At 42.9% G+C, this 21,748-nt stretch overlaps 1 protein-coding gene across 1 annotated transcript in view; it reads left to right on the forward strand.

Moving 5' to 3' along the window:
- LOC116516224 (connector enhancer of kinase suppressor of ras 2-like) overlaps positions 1–21,748 on the forward strand; it is a 371,953-nt gene that overhangs the window by 310,786 nt on the left and 39,419 nt on the right. The window contains exon 14 of the mRNA XM_032228651.1: positions 11,953–11,984. Within this exon, the coding sequence (XP_032084542.1) occupies positions 11,953–11,984 (32 nt within the window). The remainder of the gene's footprint in view (positions 1–11,952; positions 11,985–21,748) is intronic.

Raw genomic sequence — 21,748 nt, forward strand, 5'->3', positions numbered from 1 at the left:
AGCATTCCTGCAGCATACAAATGTTATTTCATGGGTCGCAAATGTTTTTTATGGAACACCCCCACCCAACCAGGCAACATGCCATCCAGAATTGTTCTGTTTATGCCTGATGATGAAATTAATGGACATAAATCTGAGAATTCTTTTTTTTAGTGCTATCCCCCAAAATCGATGGGGAAAACGGTTCAACTTGCCCATGATAGCAATAGCAAGAGCGCTTAGACTTATATACCGCTTCACAGTGCTTTTACAGCCCTCTCTAAGCGGTTTACAGAGTCAGGAAATTGCCCCCAACAATCTGAGTCCTCATTTTACCCACCTTGGAAGGATGGAAGGCTGAGTCAAACTTGAGCTGGTGAGATTCGATCTGCCAAACTGCTGGCAGCCGGTGATTAGCAGTAATAGCCTGCAGTACTACACTCTTACCATGGTGCCATCACAGCTCATTGATATTCTATTGTTGACCTAGATATAGTCTTTCTTGGAACAAACAATTTCACTGTAACAGTCGGGCTAGTCTTCATCGTAGTCTTTATGAGTCAGTGTGATGGCTCAGCGGTTAAAGATACTGAGTTTGCTAGCTGGAAAGCTGCCAGCCAGAGTTTGAGACCCAAGTGACATGTAATGGGGTGAACTCCCATCCCTTGCTCCAGCTCCTGCCCACCTAACAGTTTGAAAGCATGTAAATACAAGTAGATAAATAGGTACCACTCTGGTGGGAAGGTATCAGCATTCTGTGCACCTTGGTGTATAGTAACAAGTTAACAGAGTTGGAAGGGACTTTGTAGGTCATTTAGTCCAGCCCCCCACCCAGGCAAGAGACCCTACACCATTTCAGACCAGTCTCTTCTTGAAAGGTTCCAGTGATGAAGCTCCCTTCCATGTTTCACTGTTTCGCTGGCCTCACTTTTTTTTTTTTTTTTGCTGTCTTCCTGCCTACAAATATAGACTAGGAAATCTCCTAGTCTATAATATATATCAGTGATGGCTAACCTTTTTGTTGTTGGGTGCCAAAAATGCAAGAGTGCATATGCAATAACGCCCGCTGTGCCAGCATCCATAAAGCAAAGTGCGCCCCCACATCCGCATGTGTGCAAACCCACCCACCCCCCACACTCCCCCCATGCGTGCAACATTACTCGCCTCCAAGCTGAGCTTGGTGTTTCCTCCAAGGGCGCTGGGGGAGACCATTTTTGCCATTCCCAAGCTCCAGGAAAGTCTCCAGGACCTGGAGAGGGTGAAAAACCGGCCCAACGGGCCAACTGGAAGTTTGGAAATGATCCATTTCCGGCTTCCGGAGGGTCTCTGGGAGGCCAGGGGAGGCCGTTTTTGCCTTCCCCAGGCTCTGGAGGCTTTCCTGAAGCCTGGGGAGGGTGAAAACAGCCTCCCCCAGCCCTCTGGAAGGCCAAAAATCAGCTGGCCGGCACATGCATGCACTCTGGAGCTGACACTTGTGGCACATCTGCAATAGGTTTGCCATCACGGGTCTATATAAATGAATATAAATGAGCTTGTGATCATCCGGGTTTTTTTTTTCTGCCACAGACCAACATGAAGTTGAGATTAAAAATGAATGTGCAAATTTGGAAATCGGTGAAAAATATCATTGAATCTTACTGCTGAGCTGAAATTGTGCCTGTTTCAAAGGAAAGTTGCCTTCAGAACAGGGGTGGGATTCAGTCGGTTTGGACCAGTTCGGGCAAACCAGTAGTTCCAGTCAGCATTTGGCCCTTCCCACCCGCCGCTGCGCTTTCCTGTCCTACATTTCCCTGGTTTTTTTAGCTCAGCCGATTCGCATGGCACAGCGGATTGCCATGTGTCAGCTGTTTTATTCACAGGCGCTGACATAGAAGGTAAGTTTTGAAGCTTAAAAAGGTCATTTTTGGAATGCTTCACAGGCACAGGAAGTGTGCATTCACCAAACTGGTTGTTAAACCAGTGGCATCCCACCACTGCTTCAGAAGTTGTGGGTGCTCCATCACTGGAGGTTTTTAAGAAAAATTTGGACAACCATTTGTTCAGAATGGTAGAGGGTTTCCTGCTTGAGCAAGGGGTTGGACTAGAAGACCTCCAAAGTCCTTACCAACTCTGTTATACTCTTCACTCCACTTTGCAAATGTAACAAGTAAGAATCTCTCCATTATATTTGCTCTTCTTGTTTTATAAGGAAATGAAAAAAAACCAAGCTTTAATTTCCTGCAGCAGGTGTAAATTAAGTGCCAAGAGAACAGGGAGTCGGCCATGCAGTTGCCTTAGAGCTCAGGATTTCCTGCCTTCCACCTCACCGAATACGGCGGACAGTTTTTGTTCCCTTAAAGGGCTAAAAATACTTCCTTAATGCATTTTCTTTCCCAGAAGTCAATTTCAGGGCAATGGGCTTTTAAAGCAAAGGTTAACTTGGAGAGTTTCAAACTGTCAAGGCAACTGGTGGATGGAAACGAAATTGGACAAGCGATCGTTACAGATTCAGAGAACAGGATGAGAAAAAGCTATTGATTCATTTGGTAGGAAAACAAAGTAGGGGAGACCGTTGACAGATTAAGCTGGCGGTCTCGAGGTCTGAGAGAGGTTTTTTTTTCATTAAAAAAGTACGATATTTTAGGGGCATTTTCCAAAGGGATAGCAACAGTGGTGGGATTCAGACAGTTCGCACCTATTTGGGAAAACCAGTTGTAAACTTTCCAAGCAGTTCAGAGAACTGGTTGTTGGAAGAAATCTCCTTTTGCTTTTTTCCACTTTACAGGGCTAATCCTGTAAGGAAGGCAGGAAGGAAACATTCTGGTGTTGTTTCTAGCCTAATCTTTGTTGCCCTGCTTACAGAAACTGCCTCTCCAGTTAACCCTGATTACATTGTAACAGCTCAGGCGAAGTGCCCATCGACGTGAGTGACATTGAGTTGGCCATGCCCACCCAGTCACGTTACCTCCGAGCCATGCCTACCCAGCTGGTCCTTAGGGCTGAGAACCGGTTGTTAAATTATTTGAATCCTACTACTGGATAGCAAGCCAGGAATGGGATGGTGTTGAGTTGCAAAAGGAAATTGTTTCGTTGTTTTTTTTGTTTTGTTTTTTTGTTTGTTTGGGGTTTTTTTGGAGAATCAGGATATCATGAACTCACAAACATCTGAATCTCTTGTTTCCAGGTTCAGCTGCGGTTGTTGATGTAGGAAGCTGCTAGTTCACTAAAAGCTTTGTGACAGCTGTGAAAGAGACATTGCCTTAGGTGGGCCTTTGACCTGTGGTTCACCTTATGTTCCTATTGATATAATGCTCTCCATTTATCTTAAGTGAGAACTGCTCTTAGGCTTAGTTGTCATTGAAATCCATCTAGTGGGCAGCTTCGCTGTATACTTCATTGATTTCTGGAATATAGAGATGACAAGGGTGTTGGATATTACTGCTCCTATGTAGTCCAGGAGATGTAGTAGTAGAAAGAAAGGCTACAGCACCAACTAATACCACTTTATAATGCCTTGGTAAGGCCACACTTGGAATACTGCATCCAGTTTTGGTTGCCACGATGTAATAAAAGATGTGGAGACTCTAGAAAGAGTTCAGAGAAGAGCAACAAAGATGATTAGGAGACTGGAGGCTAAAATATATGAAGAACGGTTGCAGGAACTGGATATGTCTAGTTTAATGAGAAGAAGGACTAGGGGAGACATGATAGCAGGGTTCCAATATCTCAGGGGCTGCCACAAAGAAGAAGGAGTCAAGCTATTCTTCAAAGACCTGAAGGCAGGACAAGAAGCAATGTGTGGAAACTAATCAAGGAGAGAAGCAACTTAAAACTAAGGAGAAATTTCCTGATAGTTAGAACAATTAATCAGTGGAACAACTTGCCTCCAGAAGTTGTGAATGCCCCAACACTGGAAGTCTTTAAGAAGATGTTGGATAGCCATTTGTCTGAAGTGGTGTACGGTTTCCTGCCGAAGCAGGGAGTAGGACTAGTAGACCTCCAAGGTCCCTTCCAACTCTGTTATTCTATCAAATATGATTTCGATTTAGATTACTTTATTGTCATTGTACCTTGTACAATGAAATTAAATGCCATCTTCAGTGTACATTATACATAAGAAAACTATAAAAAAAGTAAAACAAAAACACACACATCTTTCACATTTTATACAAGTAAATTGAAAACCCCTGATGTTGCATTAATATTACACTATACAGTACAATTCAATACAGCTACTGCTCTGGGATAGAAGCTGTTTTTCAGCCCATTTGTCCTTGTTTCTATTGTCCTGTACCGTCTGCCAGATGGTAATTGTTCAAAAAAAAAAGGGGTGCCCAGGATGAGATGGATCTTTAAGGATGTTTTGAACTTTCTTAAGGCAGCAGAGGCTATAAAGCTCTTCCAAAGAGGGGAGAGGGCAATCAATGATCCTCTGGGCAATGACTTTAACCCTCTGGAGGACTATCCTATCTGCCACCATACAGAGGTACAGTAAGTTAAAATACTCTCTATGGTGCAGCAGTAGAAGGTCACCAGCAGATATACTGAAGAGCTTCTGGTTGGTCCTGAAATTGGAAATGAAAGGAGCAGTTATTTTTTTTTCTAATTCTGTATTGCATCATCAAAACTTCTTCTAAAACTTGGTTGAAGATGGCCTGCTCTTTGCTCAGGAGACACAAATTGATGACCCTACCTGCTGGATGATGTGAAATGGTTGCTAAATATTTTGCTGATAAAATCACTCTTCTACGCTCGGGGCTGATTTTCATGAAATAACTATCTGTTCTCAGATTAGTTGGAGTTTAGGAACTTCAAGGAAGAAAGCATGCTTCTCTGCAGCATGAGCTCGGGGAATCTGGTTACTTCAGGTTGGATCTGGGGAGTAGTGAATAAGTGTAGCAGCTGCTTTGAAAGGTGTTGTATGTCCACCCCCGAAGAAGCCAACTCTCAGTCCCACCATAACAGATGACCTCTACCCAGTCTCCCATTGTCCAAGTCTGTCAAGATCTTTTGGAATCCTGAGCTTGTCTTCTGAGGTGTTGGATGTTGCTTATTGTTTTTAGATGCTATTGACCTCATTGTATCTTTGGACTGCCTGCAAAGGTTGCAGATGGGGAGGGGCGCTCTTCTTCCCCACTTGTGTCAATTGTTATTTGGCATAATTCAACTGCCTATGAAGGGGGTGGGCTTCAAAAATTTTAGCAAGGGGTTCTCCTTGCTGGGTGGGCCTGGTCATTGCGGCCGTGGCCTTGTCAGCCTCTTAAACCATGGCAAGGGGGCATTTTTGCCTTCCCCGGGCTCTGGAGGCTCTCCTCGAGCCTCCAAGAGGGTGAAAATGGCCTCCCCAGGCTCCAGAGGCCCTGTGGAGGCCAGAAACGGGCCCATTTCCACCTTCCTGAACTTCCGGTAGGCCCGTTTTTCATCCTCCATGCACGCCCTACACTTTCCTGCATCCAAAACATGGGGACTCCTGGGAGGGGTGGGGTGGGCGGGGCCAGCCAGGAGTGAGATTTGAGGGTTCTCCGAACTGCACAGAAACTTAGCTAGAGGTTCTCCCAAACCCCTCCAAACCCCCAGCTGCCCACCCCTGCGCCTAGGCCTGCAATCCCTACATAGAGAGACCAGAGTCTCCGAAACCCCTGAGTAAATCTCTAGAGTCGACAGCACCATGGACCGAGAATGAATATAAAAAAGCAAAGATTGGAGAGAAAGGGAGATGAAGGCTTGCCTAACCTGTAGTTTGCCTGTTGTGTGTTTAGAACCTCAAACTATAGTTCTCATTGTAAATTATGGCTTTCCCAACCTATGATTTGGCTGGGCTGAAATTTTCCTTGCAATTTCTCAAGTGCTTCCATTCCCTGCCAAAGAGGCTTCTGTTTTTCTGTCTTATTCTCAAGTACCTTAAGAATCCCTTTCTAATTTAGTTCATATCTGTCTGAATTTAATTAATTAGCGGAGGGGGGCTCGGGGGAGGTTCTGTTGGGACTGTTGATGGGTTGTTCCAATACTATAAAATCTTTCTGAAGCTCCGTGTGTGTGTGTGTGCGTGCGTGTGTGTAGTTCCTTTCATCCCAAAGGTGGTTTTTCCAAAAGGCAACTGGACTTTCTTAGTTTCTTCTCTTTGAAAACATGTTGCTTCTTAATCAAGAAGCTTCTTTAATTCTAAGTTAGAACTGTGTTAGAACAGAAGAAGCTTCTTGGAAGAGAAGCAAAATGTTTTCAAAGGGGGGTGGGGGCAAGAAAATCCAATTGCCTTTTGGAAATTTGGGACAACCATGATGTGGATGATTGAGAATCTCCATAGAACTCATGGTTTCTTTTCCTGGAAAGAAGCAGCAATAACTCAACTTAATTAGAACTTAATGTGTGGTCCTGATTCTTTAGACCTGACATTAAGCTTGTCAAATAACAGTCAGCACTAAATTGATATTGTTGTGGCCTACCAGTGGAACTGGCAGCAGATTCGGACAATGAGAAGGTTGGGAAGGAACATGAACCAGTCCTGAAGTCTGGGGAAGGCTCTGATGAGGGCTCTGTGTCGGAGGCAGAGAGGGGGCCAGGACTGTCTGACAGTTATCAGCTGCCTTCAGAGTCAGACATCAGTGGGGCAGACGAACAGCTGGAGCCTTTTCCCAGTGTGCACATGCACAGAGTTGCCAGATGAAGGGAACAGCTAAAGAACAGGGGTTGACTTGGAAGTAAGGCCACAGGTGGGTGATGAATGGCCCCTCCCAGAGGAAATAAAAGAGGAGCGAAAGGGGAGTGGAGTTTGCAGGAGACAATGAGTTCACTTAGTTCATGACTCTCCGAGACGCCTTGCCAAGTTTTGCAGATATCGGCCTGTCAGCTCTCCAAGCCAGATAAGGTCTGTGACTGTAAATCCTCCCTTGGAAGACTTTGCTGGAAGTGAATGAACAGAATTCACAGTAAATTAATAAATGGAGTTTTTTGTTTTTTGTTTTGTTTTGTAAAAGGAGTTTGCTTCATGCTCTTGGGGAGCCTCGGTCAGAATAGATACTAGATAGCAGTTAACAGAATTAAAGAGAGGTTGGGCATGGAGCACTTGTGGGAACATAATGATTCTAGGCTGATTCCTTTCTTGACTCTGCCCCGGGGCTCCACCTGTCTTCCTGCACCATTATCTGTAACCCTGATGGTTTCAAGCAATCCTAAGATGTGTTTCTCCAGATGTGTTAGGAAGAATTCACAGTCTGAGTGGTGGAAGGCCCTAAATTTATTCCCCGTATCTTCAAGTAATCGTAAAAAAAACCCTCTGCTTAAAACCCTGGAGAATCTCATCCTTTGTATCACCAATGTTTTGTTTAAATGAACTAGTGATCTCATTCCTTATAACTCCTCATCTCCCCTCTGTTTCATCCCAAGAACAAATTGGTTCTGGAAGATGGAAACTATAAGCAGTTAAATTAATGATAGCTAAGCTAATAACATATCAAGATGCTGACAGCCATTTTCAGCTTTTTGTAAAATATAGAGACTCCTGGGGTCTCTATTAATGATAACTCTTGAAATAGAACGTGAGCGATATTAGGAATTCCATTTTAATCAACTGAATTCTGAATTTCTAATGCTGGCTCTCTTTTTTTATAGTCAGGGAAAGGTGTTGAATTGTAGCATATTTTAATATGCTTAAGATGTTGTCCTATATGTTCACACCTAAGTAGAAAAGTAGGGATCTCTCTAAACCAAGGAAGCAGATCTGAGACAATCTACTATCCTGATGTTTTTTTAACCCCCGTGGAAACACAACTGGGAAAAACAATCAAAATTTCTCTTTTTTTCTTTTGCAGTGCAGTGCAGTGCAGTGTTGGGTGGAGTTGAGAGGAGAGGAGAGAGTGGAGTGTGGTGGGGTGGGGTGGGGTGGGGTAGGGTAGAGTAGAGTAGAGTAGCGTAGAGTAGAATAAGGAAAGAATACAATAGATTAGATTAGAATAAGAAAAGTACAGAGTAGAGTGGAATGGAGTGGAGTAGAGTAGAATAAGGAAAGAATAGAATAAAATAGATTAGAATAAGGAAAGAGTAGTTTAGGGTAGGGTAGGGTAGGGTAGGGTAGGACAGGACAGGACAGGACAGAATAGAATTCTTTATTGGCCAAGTCTGATTAGACACACAAATAATTTGTCTCCGGTGCATAAGCTCTCCATGTACATACAAACAACAAAGTGATAGGTCACATATCATAGTTACAATGATTATTATTCATAAGTTACAATAGCAAATGATAAATCATTGATACCAATAGGAGAATGTATTAGGAAAGCTGAGAAGATGAAAAGGATCATATCAATACAGACTTCAACATGGGTAAATAACTTTAGACCTAAGTCAAAAAAAGAGATATTTCCAAAATAGGGCCCAATACTTCTCTGAATGCACTTAGCAGCCATATGCCCCAAATTAGAGATGGGGGGGGGGGATAATAATTGCAGCAGAGATAACAAATGTGAAGTTTACAATATGAAAGCATCGAGGTCTCTTTTCACTTGCTGTTGTCGTTTGCTAAGGACTGACGTGCCAAAGTGCGGATCTCAAATTGTTCACACTTTTCAGCAATGTTTGCAAATAGACAAATGGTATGACACAATTTCAGAGCATATCGGCTGGGGCTTCAAGCTGTTTCATTGGCTTCAAAGCTACGCCATTTTCCTGCCTGCTGAACTTGCAAAGAATAAGTAAGTGTCCTCCTTTAGAAACTTTGCATTCTAATCAGCTACAGAAAACTTCCCCACCTATCAAAATGTTTTCTCTGGCCAATTTTTCCGTCTTCCCCGATTTCATCCTTACCAGGACAAAAAAATGGTTTCTCATTAGCCCTATAAAAACATGCATGCAAATCCCAGAAAGGATATTTGATACACAAAAGCTCATCCATCTATAAATGTGCCAGGGAGATACAAAAAATATTCAGGTGCACAACCAGATCCTGTTAAAATAATTGGGTGACTTTCTTAAGCCAATGGGACATATTGTCTCCGTTTGATAAATTATCCTTTTCCATCTGTAATTGGCATTATGTGGCAACATTAGAGCCTGGGAGACCAAGGGCAATTTCTCCTTCCCCCCCCCCAAAAAAAAAATCAGCAAGAAAGCAGATTTTTTTGTTTATTTTATTTTTGTTGTCAAGCTTGTATAAGATAACAGATATAAGTATAAACATGATTATAAATGCAGGAAATGGATACAAATAAATGGAGACAGTAGGACAGGGATGGTAGGCACGCTGGTGCGCTTATGCACGCCCCCTTTATGGACCTCTTAGGAATGAGGTGAGGTCAAAAGTAGACAGTTTAAGGTTAAAGTTTTGGGGGTTTGGGGATGAAAGAGTCAGGTAATGCATTCCAGGCATTGACCACTCTGAAGTCGTATTTTCTGCAATCAAGTTTGGAGCAGTTTACCTTGAGTTTGTAATAACCCCGTGTATTATTGAGGTTGAAGCTGAAGTAGTCATTGACAGGTAGGACATTGTAGCAGATAATTTTGTGTACTACGCTCAGGTCAGACCGAAGGCAGCGTAGTTCTAAGTTGTCTAAGCCCAAAATTTCAAGCCTGGTGGTATAAGGTATTCTGTTGTGAGCAGAGGAGTGGAGGATTCTTCTCGTGAAATATCTCTGGACTCGCTAGATTGTACTAATATCTGATATGCAGTGTGGGTTCCAGACAGATGAGCTGTATCCGAGAATTGGTCTAGCAAAGGTTTTATAAGCACTAGTTTGCAATACAATATTACCGGAGAAGAAGCTTCTCAAGATTAGGTTAACATCTCTTAATGCCTTTTTGGCAATGATGTTAACAGTGAGCTCTGGCACTTAGATTGTTTGAGATTACTCCAAGGTCCTTGACAGTGTGGGGATCATCCCCAAGATCACATCCACCCAGCTTTTATTTGGTGTTCGGTGTTAATACTAAGTTTCTATCTTCAATTATATTTACTGTGCCTTGGCAAATCTGGTGTAATATTGATCTTTTTCTCCCAATACGAGTGGACTGATTATAGGTAGTCCCCAACTTAGGACAGTTCGTTTAGTGACGGTTCAACATTACAAGGGCATTGAAAAAAGTTTTTTTTTACACTTACGACCGTTGCAACAACCCCATGGTCACGTGATCAAACTCCAAATGCTTAGCAACCGGCTCATATTTTAAGACCAAGAACCGAGGTGGCACAGTGGTTAGAGTGCAGCACTGCAGGCTACTTCAGCTGACTGCAGTTCTGCAGTTCGGCTGTTCAAATCTCACCGGCTCAAGGTTGACTCAGCCTTCCATCCTTCCAAGGTGGGTAAAATGAGGACCTGGATTGTTGGGGGCAATATGCTGACTCTGTAAACCGCTTAGAGAGGGATGAAAGCCCTATGAAGCGGTATATAAGTCTAACTGCTATTGCTATTGCTAAGACGGTTGCAGCTTCCCAGGGTCACGTGATCAAGCCTTGCGACCTTCTTACAAGCAAAGTTAATGGGGAAGACAAATTCACTCAACAACCGTGTTACTAATTTAACAGCTGCAGAGATTCACTTAACAGCTGTGTCAAGAAAGGTCATAAAATGGGGCGAAACTCTGTTAGGAAACAAATTTTGGACTCAGTTCATATCAAATCAATATAGATGTTATTTGTAATTTATTATTTTACTCTAGAATTTTTAACTGGATATTCCTTGAGTGTTGTTGTTTTTTAATATTATTCTGATCTCTGGTCTTTGACTGTAATAAACTTGATCTGATTTGATTTGACTCAATTGTGGTCGAGGACTTCCTGCAGTTGTTCCCAGCTATTTCTCTTCCTAAGCAAACGTCCACTTCGCAGCTATAAAATAAATACAAACTCTAAGAAAGCCTAGGTGGCTCAGCGGCTAAGACGCTGAGCTTGTTGATCAGAAAAGTTGGCAGTTTGGCGGTTCGAATCCCTAGCGCGGTGAAACGGAGTAAGCTCCCGTTACTTGTTCCAACTTCTGCCAACCTAGCAGTTCTAAAGCAGGTAAAAATGCAAGTAGAAAAATAGGAACCACCTTTGGTGGGAAGGTAACAGCGTTCTGTGCTCCTTCAACGTTTAATCATGCCGGCCACACGACCACAGAGACATCTTTGGACAGCTCTGGCTCTTCGGTTTTGAAACGGAGATCAGCACCGCCCCCTAGAGTCAGGAATGACCAGCATATATGTGGGAGGGAAACCTTTATCTTTACCTTTAAGAAAACCTATATTTCAGATATCCTGAACTTGTTTTCCAGCCTGTTGCATTTCAGTTCAGTTCAGTTCAGTTTATTGGTCTTGTATGCTGCCCACTCCCGAAGGACTCCGGGCGGCTTACAATAAACAAGGGAAGGGGATAAATAGACAAAACAACAATTTAAAATACACAACATTCATAGTTACCGTGGGGCTGGATACTTCAACTTCCCCCCAGCCTGCCGGAGCAGCCAGGACTTAGTGGCTTTGCGGAAGGCCGGGAGAGCAGTAAGGGTCCAGATCTCCATGGGGAGCTCGTTCCAGAGGGCTGGAGCTGCAACAGAGAAGGCTCTCCCCGGGGAGTCGCCAGCCGACATTGGCTGGCAGATGGGATCCGGACCTAGGCCTAGTCTGTGCGATCTGATCGGTCTATGGGAGGTAATTGGCAGGAGGCGGTCTCTCAGGTTTATTGCTCTATACTAGATTAAAAATTAAAAAGAAAGTGTGCTGTTCTAAAGGAGTTCAAAACTACTGCTTTGGATGGAAAAAACTTTTTAAATCTTCGTCCCACCCATACATTTTATGTTTGCAAATTCATAACTGCTTTTTAACTTTTAACACCGTTCTCTAAAGTGGGTGCAAGCATTAAGTCATCGTACGCTTTGAAATACTCATTTGCTACTCAGGGTGGTTTGTCTGTTTTTGGTGTTAATCGCATTGGGAAACTTCGCTTTCCTGTATGTTGTCATCTTCAACCCCAAATGCTAAACGTCACTTCTTTCTTCTTCTTCTTTCCCTTCTTCCTTTCTGCAGAGAACAGCCGACTCTGCCGGAGATTCTGAAAGGTAACCAACTCTTTTTATTTTTAGACAGCAATGCTAATTAAGACTTTGAAAATGTGGCCCTCGATTTGAGTCTTTGAGATTTTGCTGGATGTGCTGGCAGAATTTTTGTCCTTGTAAATTTGACCTCGTTTGCCAAATCATAGCTAGGAAATCATGAATGGCTTTCATGATGGCTCTGGGTTTGGAGAGGTTTGCATGAAAATGCTAAAATGGCAAGAGAGAAATTGTTATAGCAATATAGGAACATAATTTTAAAACAGAACCAAAATATGCAGTTGCAAAGTAAACAAAGATTTATTAACTCTTTCTGTTTTCAGTGAGATAACTAAAAAAAGTCGCAATGCCAACTGGGATTTGGGTTTATTGTGGCTGTCATTGACTTTGATCTAATAAAATCTATATCCCAGGCAAACATTTGGGTGATTAGGTTAGGTTAGATTAGATTAGATTAGATTAGATTAGATTAGATTAGATTAGATTAGATTAGATTAGATTGTGTTGTATTGGGTTGGGTTGGATTGGACTGGACTGGATTGGATTAGATGACTAGAATAGAAATTTTTGCACCAACTAAAATCTATGGCAGGTGTAAATCATGATTTGTTCTCTGTGGGAACAATTGTTGATTAACTGACTTTTTTATCCAAGGTCTACATGGATTTTTTTTATAATATTTTAAAAATCTTGGCTAGAGCATTTCATTCAGGCAATCCAAACAACTTCAGTTGATTTTATTACCGCATTAGGATGTTATTTTATATTTTTACTGTATTTTAATTTTTATATAAAGTATTTGTTTTAGGCTATTTTTTTCTGGTTTATTATTTGTTTTTTTCTATTTTATAACCTTAAGAGAGAAGTTATTTGAGTTAGATGACCTTATAGATCTAGTAAATAAATAAATTTAAATTCTTGAAATAGAGCTCCGTACAAATATTATTATATCTTATTTCTTTTTTTCATCTGAATATTTTGGTCAGGTTAACTATTTCCCAATAGTCAGGGGAGAAAAACCTGATGCACAGAAATGCCCATCAGTTTTCCATAAAACTTTTATACACACATGTAGGCATGTGCACATACATAGAGAGAGAGAGAAACTGTATGATTTCTATTATGTAATATATATGTGTGTGTGTGTGTGTTTTATTTGTGCTGATAAATAAATATCGAATCCCAGTAAGGGTATGGCTAGCTGATGAGAGCTAAGTAGCTTGAAATAGATCTATACTAGTCTCCCTTTATTTATTTATCAGCACAAATAAAACACAAATCTAACAAAGGCAACAGTAAAAATATTGGGTTTCTGTCGTGATGGACTCTTGTGACGAGCCGATTGACAGAGAATGGAAGCAGTTAGCTTCCTCCCATAATTGGGGCATACCAGGGGTTGTGACTTTAAATATATATATTTATACATACATACATACATACATACATACATACATACATACATACATACATATGTATAATCAGTTTATATATCAGAAGTTAGTAGTTTGTAATGCCTCACCTTCTTTCAGAATTGATTTGGGATTTGTAACTAAAGTTTTCCAAAGATCAGAAAAATTCATGTAAAGCTGTCCCGAAGGTGATTTTTCAAAAGGCAACTTGGACTTTCTTATTTTCTTCCTTGAAGATGTTTCACTTCACATCCAAGAAGCTTCTTTAGTTCTAACTGTACTGATTCAGAACTGAAGAAGCTTCTTGGATGAGAAGCAAAATGTTTTAAGGGAGAAAAAAACCAGACCAGTTACCCTTTGGAACAACCATGACCTGGATGACTGAGAATCCCCAATAGACATTTATGCAAAGCTCTCTTGCTTTTGACATAAACTTGGAGAAATGTGCTGAAATTGTCAGGTAATGAGGATTTAATAGCTGCCAGCTGATGTAAGGTTGTAAACTGTAAATTGTAAGCTGATGCAATGAGGATGATTCAGCAATACAGGCATAGCCTATTTAAGACTCTGGTGGGTCCACACCAGTGGTGGGGTTCCAAATTGTTTACTACCAGTTCGCTCACATGCTCTCACGCTCTCAGGCAACACTTCGACACATACGTAGAAACATCCGGGTGGGTAGGCGGAGTCTCCCACTGCCGCTACTACCGGTTCCCCCAATCTGGCCTGAACCAGGAGCAACCCACCTCTGGGCCACACAAGACATTTACCATTTTAAGAGGTGTCTAAATATAGGTGGCCATTAGAGGGTGGTTGTATCTCTCATCGTGTATCTCATTTCTCTCCTTGTGTCCCTAGCGGAGTGGAAGGGATTTATTTACCATCTGTATGTCTGAACACTGGGTGGTAAGGGAGCATTTTCTGAAATGGGAAAAATATCCATGTTTGAATCAGAAAATAACAGTGGCCGTCATTAGCTTGTTCTCCATTCCAGTAAGTGGAACGCTAACAATAATCAGGCCGCACCAAAACATTCTCCTGGTCTTAGTTATTGGTGTCCTCATTCTTTGGACTGATCCTTAAAGACAAGTGAAACATTCAGCAGTAATATTTTTTTCTTAGCAAGAACAAAACTACTGGCCTTGTAAAAGCTTGAGCTACATTAGGGATAATAAATATTTCAGAGACTTTTGTGAGATCGAAATCGTTCAATGTACATTTTAGCTGGAACCCATCTAGTGCAGAGTTCCAGAATTAGCACTCAAACCAAAATGCTACCCATCACCTTTGTACAATTTGCTAATTTTAAGTGTGTGGTTTTTTTTAATGGCTCCATTAAGAAAAGTATAATATAATATATACCAGCCCGTTTACCCAGTATATGACCAATAGATATAAACATCTATTATAGTAAATTAGTCAATTCACATATTAAATATATATTTGTTGGAAGGGGCTGCTGGATTGGTGCCAGACTCCCCACTCCCCCCTTGTTCTCTGCTCTCTACCCATCTATCTTTCTTTTTTGGTAGTCATGTAGTGGTTTTTCTCATTGTGTTCTCTTTCGCTCTTTATTTTATTGGTCTATTGTCTTACTTCCAATCTCTTTACATTCTTTTCATTTCTTCCCTTTTATTGTTGTAAGCTCCCTAGAGCAGCCCCACAGCGAGATAGGAAGCATGTAAATTTAACTACCAGATAAATAAATAAAAAGATATGGCAGGTTGTGAGCGGTGGTGGCACAGTGGCTAGAATGCAGTATTGCAGGCAAACTCTGCATTCCACTGTCAACAGTTCAATCCTGGTTCAAGGTTGACTCAGCCTTCCATCCATCTGACATTGGTAAAATGAGAATCCAGATTGTTGGGGGCCATATGCTGACTCTGTAAGCCGCTTAGAGAAGGCTGTAAAGCACTGTGAAGTGGTATATAAGTCTAAGTGCTATTGGTGGTACTAGTGCTATTTTGCAGCCCAAAAAGCCAATGCAATCCTAAATTGCATTAACAGAGGGATACAATCAAGTTCAAGTGAGGTACTAATACCACTCTATAAAGCCTTAGTAAGACCACACCTAGAGTACTGCATCCGGTTTTGGTCACCACACTACAAAAATGATGTTGAGACTCTAAAAAGAGTGCAGAGAAGAGCAACCAAGATGATTAGGGGACTGGAGGCTAAAACATATGATGAATGGTTGCAGGAACTGGGCACGGCTAGTCTAGTGAAGAGAAGAACCAGGGGAGACATGATAGCAACATTCCAGTATTTGAGGGGCTGCCACAGAGAGGAAAAGGTCTACCTTTGTTTTTTCCAAAGCACCTGAAGGCCAGACAAGGAATAATGGGTGGAAACTGACCAAGGAGAGATTCAACCTAGAAATAAGGACAAATTTTCTGACAGTGAGAACAATCAACCAATACAACAGAAGTTGCTTTCAGAAGTTGTGGCAACTTCATCCCTGGAAGCTTTCAAGAACATTGGACTGCAATGTGTCAGAAATGATGTAGGGTCTCCTATTGGCTGGGAGGGGGGGTTGGACTAGATAACCTACAAGGTTCCTTCCAACTCTGTTAATCTGTAAAATGGAATGAATTACTCTGGTTTCACACCAAATCATATAAATCTTTCAGCTTAATATGTTTCTTTAACACCTTTAGTAGGAACGAAAACTTGCTCTCAGTAAATCCTGAGCATCTTGAATAAAATGAAGTCTAATCTATCGTTTATTCCATAGATGATGGAAGCAATTTTATAGAAACGTTAGGCAAAAAAAAACCCAAAAAACCTTGTTCTACCACTAGTGGTAAATAAGGCTACATGCTATTGCTATTGCTATGGTACAATGTTGTGTATGTTATGCTCAACTGCATCAAGAATTGTATTAGGAAATGTGTGTGCAAGTTCTCAGGTTCAGAAGCCGCACAAATAAGATCAAATCAAATGTAACACTGAACAATAAGAAATAAGTATAAGTATAATTTTTATTGTCATTGTACAAAATAAATACAACGAAATTGGTTATAGAGCCAATTCCACCTGCTTGTATTGATACACTTGATTCATTCTAGCTTTCTATATGTTGCAAAAGAAATCTTTATCTTTTCGAGATTGGCAAAGACTTTCCCTGTAGCTTCGCCATTTCCCCATCGACATGCCCAGGGAGCCAAGAGGGATCTGGTTTATTTATTCCTGTGTGATATTTCATTTACAGCCCACCTCCCATTTTGACAAGATGGGAAAAATGAAATTTGAGGGTGATGCGTTTGGACTGTTGTCTTGTCCTTCAGAAAACCCGGCCATGTCATTCCTTTTAAATGAAATGCAATCCAAAAATCCTCAAACCATTAATGCAGAAAGAAAAGCACATTGTTGTGGCCCGCCAGTGACCAGCAGAGCTGGCAGCAGATTGGGACAGTGAGGAGGTTGGGGAGAAACCTGGGCCAGTCCTGGAGTCTGGGGAAGGCTCTGATGAAGGCTCTGTGTTGGAGGCAGAGAGGGGAACAGAGCCGCATGCCAGTTATCAGCTACCTTCAGAGTCAGACATCAGTGAGGCAGACAAACAGCTGGAGCCTGTTCCCAGTGTGTGCGTGCGCAGAGTTGCCAGACGAAGGGAACAGCTAAAGAACAGGGGTCGACTTGGGAGTAAGGCCACAGGTGGACAATGAATGGCCCCTCCCAGAGGAAATAAAAAAGGAGCGAAAGGGGAGTGGAGTTTGCAGGAGACAATTAGTTCACTTGTTTGGTTCATGGCTCTCTAAGGCTCCTTGCCAAGTTTTGCAGATATCAGCATGGTAGCTGTCCAAGCCATATAAGGTCTGTGACTATAAATCCTCCCTTAAATGACTTTGCTGGATGTGCTGGCAGAATCCACAGTAAATGAATAAAAGGGGCTTTTGTCAGGACCAGAAGTTTGCTTCCTGCAAGCCTAGATCAGAACACATCTGGGATCGAATGCTGTAGGCAGGATGTTGCTTCTTACTCTCAGTGTCAGAAGATGAAAAGAGTGGGGGAAACAGGCCATGATGGATAGTTTGTCAGGCCAAGTTTTAGCTTTTATGGCTATATCGAGTTTCTTGGCAGGCTTAAATTCTCCAAGGGAACAGCCGAGCCTTCTGAAATTCTTCAGGCATTTTGTCAGATAGAATGTTAAGCAAAATGAAGAGAAGGGAACAGAAGTGAAGGCCATCGGATAGCTAAGTCCGAATTTAGCTTCCGTAGGAAAGAAAAGAGGCAAGATAAGCTACTATCTAATCACATAACCTTCCCATAACCCACACAGGAAGGTGAAGTCATAGTACAGGTCAGGGGTGCCAGCATTACTACTGGTTCAGTGCCCAAAAAATTTTTCGTGCACGTGCGCATTTTCTGTGCATGAGCACACCAGTAAAAAAGGGGAGGGGTTACATTTTTTCAATGAAGATTGTTCTGCGCATGTGCAGAAAGAAAATAAAGATGGTGGCTCCCAGGATAGAACCCATACAGTCACGTGTCCGACTGGGTTACTACCTATTCAGCCGAACCGATCCGGATAGGTTTGAACCTACCTCTGGTACAGATAGTCCTTTTCTTACGACCATGATTGAGGCCAAAGTATCTGTGGCTAAGCAACAACATTTCATTTAATGACTGTCCAATGTTACAGCAGCACTGAAAACTGTGACTTATGACCGTTTTTCACAGTTATGTCATTTATAGCATCCCCGTGATCATGTGATCAAAATTCAGATGCTTGGCAACCAGTTCATACTTATGACCGTTGCTATGTCCCAGAGGTCATCTCATCACCTTGTGTGAACCATTGCAGTGTCTCCCTGGTCATGGGATCAAAATCTGGACCCTTGGCAACGGGTTCATATTTATGACAGTTGCCATGGCCCAGGGTCATGAGGTCCCCTTTTGTGACCTTCTGAAAGCAAAGTCAATGGAGATTCACATAACATCTGGAGCAGGAAAGGTCATGAAATGGGGCAAAACTCACTTATCAAATGTCTCTCTTAACAACAGAAATTTTGGGCTCAATTATGGTCATAAGTTGAACACTACTTGTATACCATTGGAATAAGTGACCACAGGTAGGGAACTTCTTCTCCTTCACTAGAGTTTTTCAGACAGAATTAGGATTGTCTTCTATTGGGGAGAGTGTAGTGAATCCTGCAATATCCAAGGGTGTTCTGACTGAGGCTTCCCAAGAGCTTGAAGCAAACTCCTGGTCCCGATAAAAACCCCTTTTATTAATTGGCTGTGAATTCTGCTCATTCACATCCAGCAAAGTCTTTCAAGGAAGGATTTACAGTCACAGACCTTATCTGGCTTGGAGAACTGCCAGGCCAATATCTGCAAAACTTGGCAAGGAGCCTTGGAGAGTCATGAACCAATGAAGCGAACGAATTGTCTCCTGCAAACTCCATTCCCCTATCGTTCCTCTTTTATTTCCTCTGGGTGGGGCCATTCATCGTCCAGCTGTGCCTTTACTCCCAAGTCGACCCCTGTTTTTTAGCTGTTTCTTTCCTCTGGGAACTCTGCACATGTGCACACCGGGAACAGGCTCCAGCTGTTCTTCTGCCTCACTGATGTCTGACTCTGAAGGTAGCTGATGTGAAATATGGCTCTGGCCCCCTCTCTGCCTCTGACACAGAGCCCTCATCAGACTCTTCCCCAGACTCCAGGACTGGCCCATCTTCTTCCCCAACCTCCTCACTGTCCGAATCTGCTGCCAGTTCCTCTGGCTGCTGGTGGGCCACAACAAAAGGGTTGAATTTCATTGCCTCTTAAGTCCCTTCCAACTCTAGAATTCTATGACATCATAATAATAATAATAATAATAATAATAATAATAATAATACAAAAAAACCACCCTACTTGGAACAACTTATATCCTCCAACATTACCTTAACAGTTCCTAGGTCCTTGGCTAGGACTCGAGCTGTTGAGCTACCAAACAGCCCAACCAAAGGCTGTGAATCTCACCAAAGATTAACCACATAATAATAATGATAATAATAAAAATCTCTCATCATCGTATTCCTTCTTGATGTCTTTCAATGCCCATCCACTGTGGTGGAATGCAATCTGGATTCCCAGAGAGGGAGAGAATCAAGAGACAATGAAGTTAGACAGTTTGTGCATGAGAAGGAGGGTGAAGACAGCTCCTTCCTAACAGTTCCCAGAATACATATTTCATGATGCAAAGAATTGCTTTAGCTTGGCAAGGATTCTGTCTGTAGGTGAGGAACAACAAAAGAAACTTCTAGGAAGTAACTAGACATACATTTTTCAGTTCTTGGAGCTCAACTCCCACCCATCCATCCCCCTAGATGCAAACAGCAGCTTGTCTCCCCTTTTCCTACCTATCTCAATCTGCTATTGCAAGCCTCTGAGTCACCGCAGCCAAGGACAATACCATTCCTGCAGCAATTTTCTTGCAATCTTAGTATAATCTTGGTGATCAAAGCACCTGCGTGTCCCTTTCAGTCAGTTTTGCTTGCCCTTGAGTGGTGGCAAATGTTTTCTGGCTGCCTTGTTCTTGACTTTCTATACAGCCTCGTGTTATTTCTTTAATGGGAATTGTAAATTATCTTCCCAAGGAGCTGTGCAGGCACAAACAACCTCAGCCTGGGATTATGAATGAGGCCGAGCCTCCCCCCCCCCCCGCCTCCCGCTGTGTTATTTAAATGAAACAAGTCGTTTTATCCTTTCATTTCCACCCCTAATTAGAATTGTGCAAATAGAAGAAACCAGGCGTTGTAATTATGGAAATGTTTACCTTTACGGAGGCCTTGATGCACTTATTTGAAAGGACTGGAGTCTGGGTTGGATTGTCACCGGCTAGGTGCTCCAATGAATGAGCAACGGTTGCCCACTTTGAACATAGCAGCCGGATCATGGTTAGGTTTGCAAGCACACCTTGTCAACCTACCTGATGCACAGAACTCACTCACCTCCCGAGAGTTTCTTGCTGTCAGCAACACCCCTTGTTTGGCCTTTCATTGAAGAGCCTTCTTTTTAATGCAACTGAACCATTGCAGTATAAGTAGAGGTAGAGAGTATAATACGGGGGTGTCAAACTCAAGGCCCAGGGGCCGGAGCCGGCCCACAGGATGCTTAGAGCTGGCTCACGGGGCCACCCTAGAAACAGCAAAAGCCGGGGCCGCAGTACCACTGCCAACAAAAATGGAGCTTGGGGAGGGCCATGCATGCTCCCCTTGAGTTCTGGTTTCCTGGCAGAGGGTTGCAGGGCGCCGTCCCAGCTGAAAATGGAGCTCGCAAGGGCAATGCGTGGCCCCCTTGAGTTCTGTTTTTGCTGCCAGAGGTTTGCAGGATGCCATCACAGCCGAAAACTGAGCTCGGGAGCCTGTTTTTGCTGGCAGAGCACTCGGGCCGCCACAGGCGCCCCCTGACACCAGTGACGTCATACTGCCCATGCCTGAGCCAAGGTGGCGCAGTGGTTAAATGCAGCACTGCAGGCTACTGCTAGATCAGCAGTTCAGCGGTTCAAATCTCACCGGCTCAGGGTTGACTCAGCCTTCCATCCTTCCGAGGTGGGTAAAATGAGGACCCAGATTGTTGGGGGCAATATGCTGACTCTCTGTAAACCGCTTAGAGAGGGCTGAAAGCCCTATGAAGCGGTATATAAGTCTACTGCTATTGCTATTGCTATTGCTATTGCCTACCCCGGCCCTCTGAGGTCAAGCACAATCCTGCAGTTGTGCTTGTGGATGCAGCAAGCACGATGAAATCAAGTTTGACACCCCTGGTCTAATACTTTCATCCAATACTTTGACCTCTGCACAGGCACAGAAGGTCCGTGATGATGTCTGGGTGGGTGGACGGAGCCTCACACTGCCACCCCTACCGGTTTGCCCAAACCGGTGCGAACTGGCAGAATACTACCTCTGGTACCGTCACCGACCAAACAGCAGCCTAGATATAATTGCCCAGTTCTTCCTACTCCATTCGTTATCTTTCCCTTGTCGTGGTGGGATCACTCTGACCTTCACCGTCTTTGGCCAAAGGAAGAGCTGGCTCAGAGTCAATTCCTGCTTGGAAGAACCTTCTTCCCAGCTGCGTCCCCCCTCTGATGGGACATCTGTTTTGTTGAAGTTCTACACTGTAGACATATCTGCTGGGAACGCCAACCACGGTGTGGAGATCTGTGATGAGCGGTTACCCTGCAGTGCAATTACGGATAAATTCCCATAGCAGCGTGTGGCTCCACATTTGTGTGGCTAATTATAATGGCACGCAGCTCTGAGGCTGGTGGAGAAGTGCCAAAGAATATTGATTGCACCTGTCTGCCTGCAAATGGATGGGTTGACGCTACTGGGGGGGGAAAAGCTGTGAAAGGGACCAATTTATGGTATA

The sequence above is a fragment of the Thamnophis elegans genome, chromosome 12 (genome assembly GCF_009769535.1).
Source record: "Thamnophis elegans isolate rThaEle1 chromosome 12, rThaEle1.pri, whole genome shotgun sequence".
Lineage (NCBI taxonomy): Eukaryota > Metazoa > Chordata > Lepidosauria > Squamata > Colubridae > Thamnophis > Thamnophis elegans.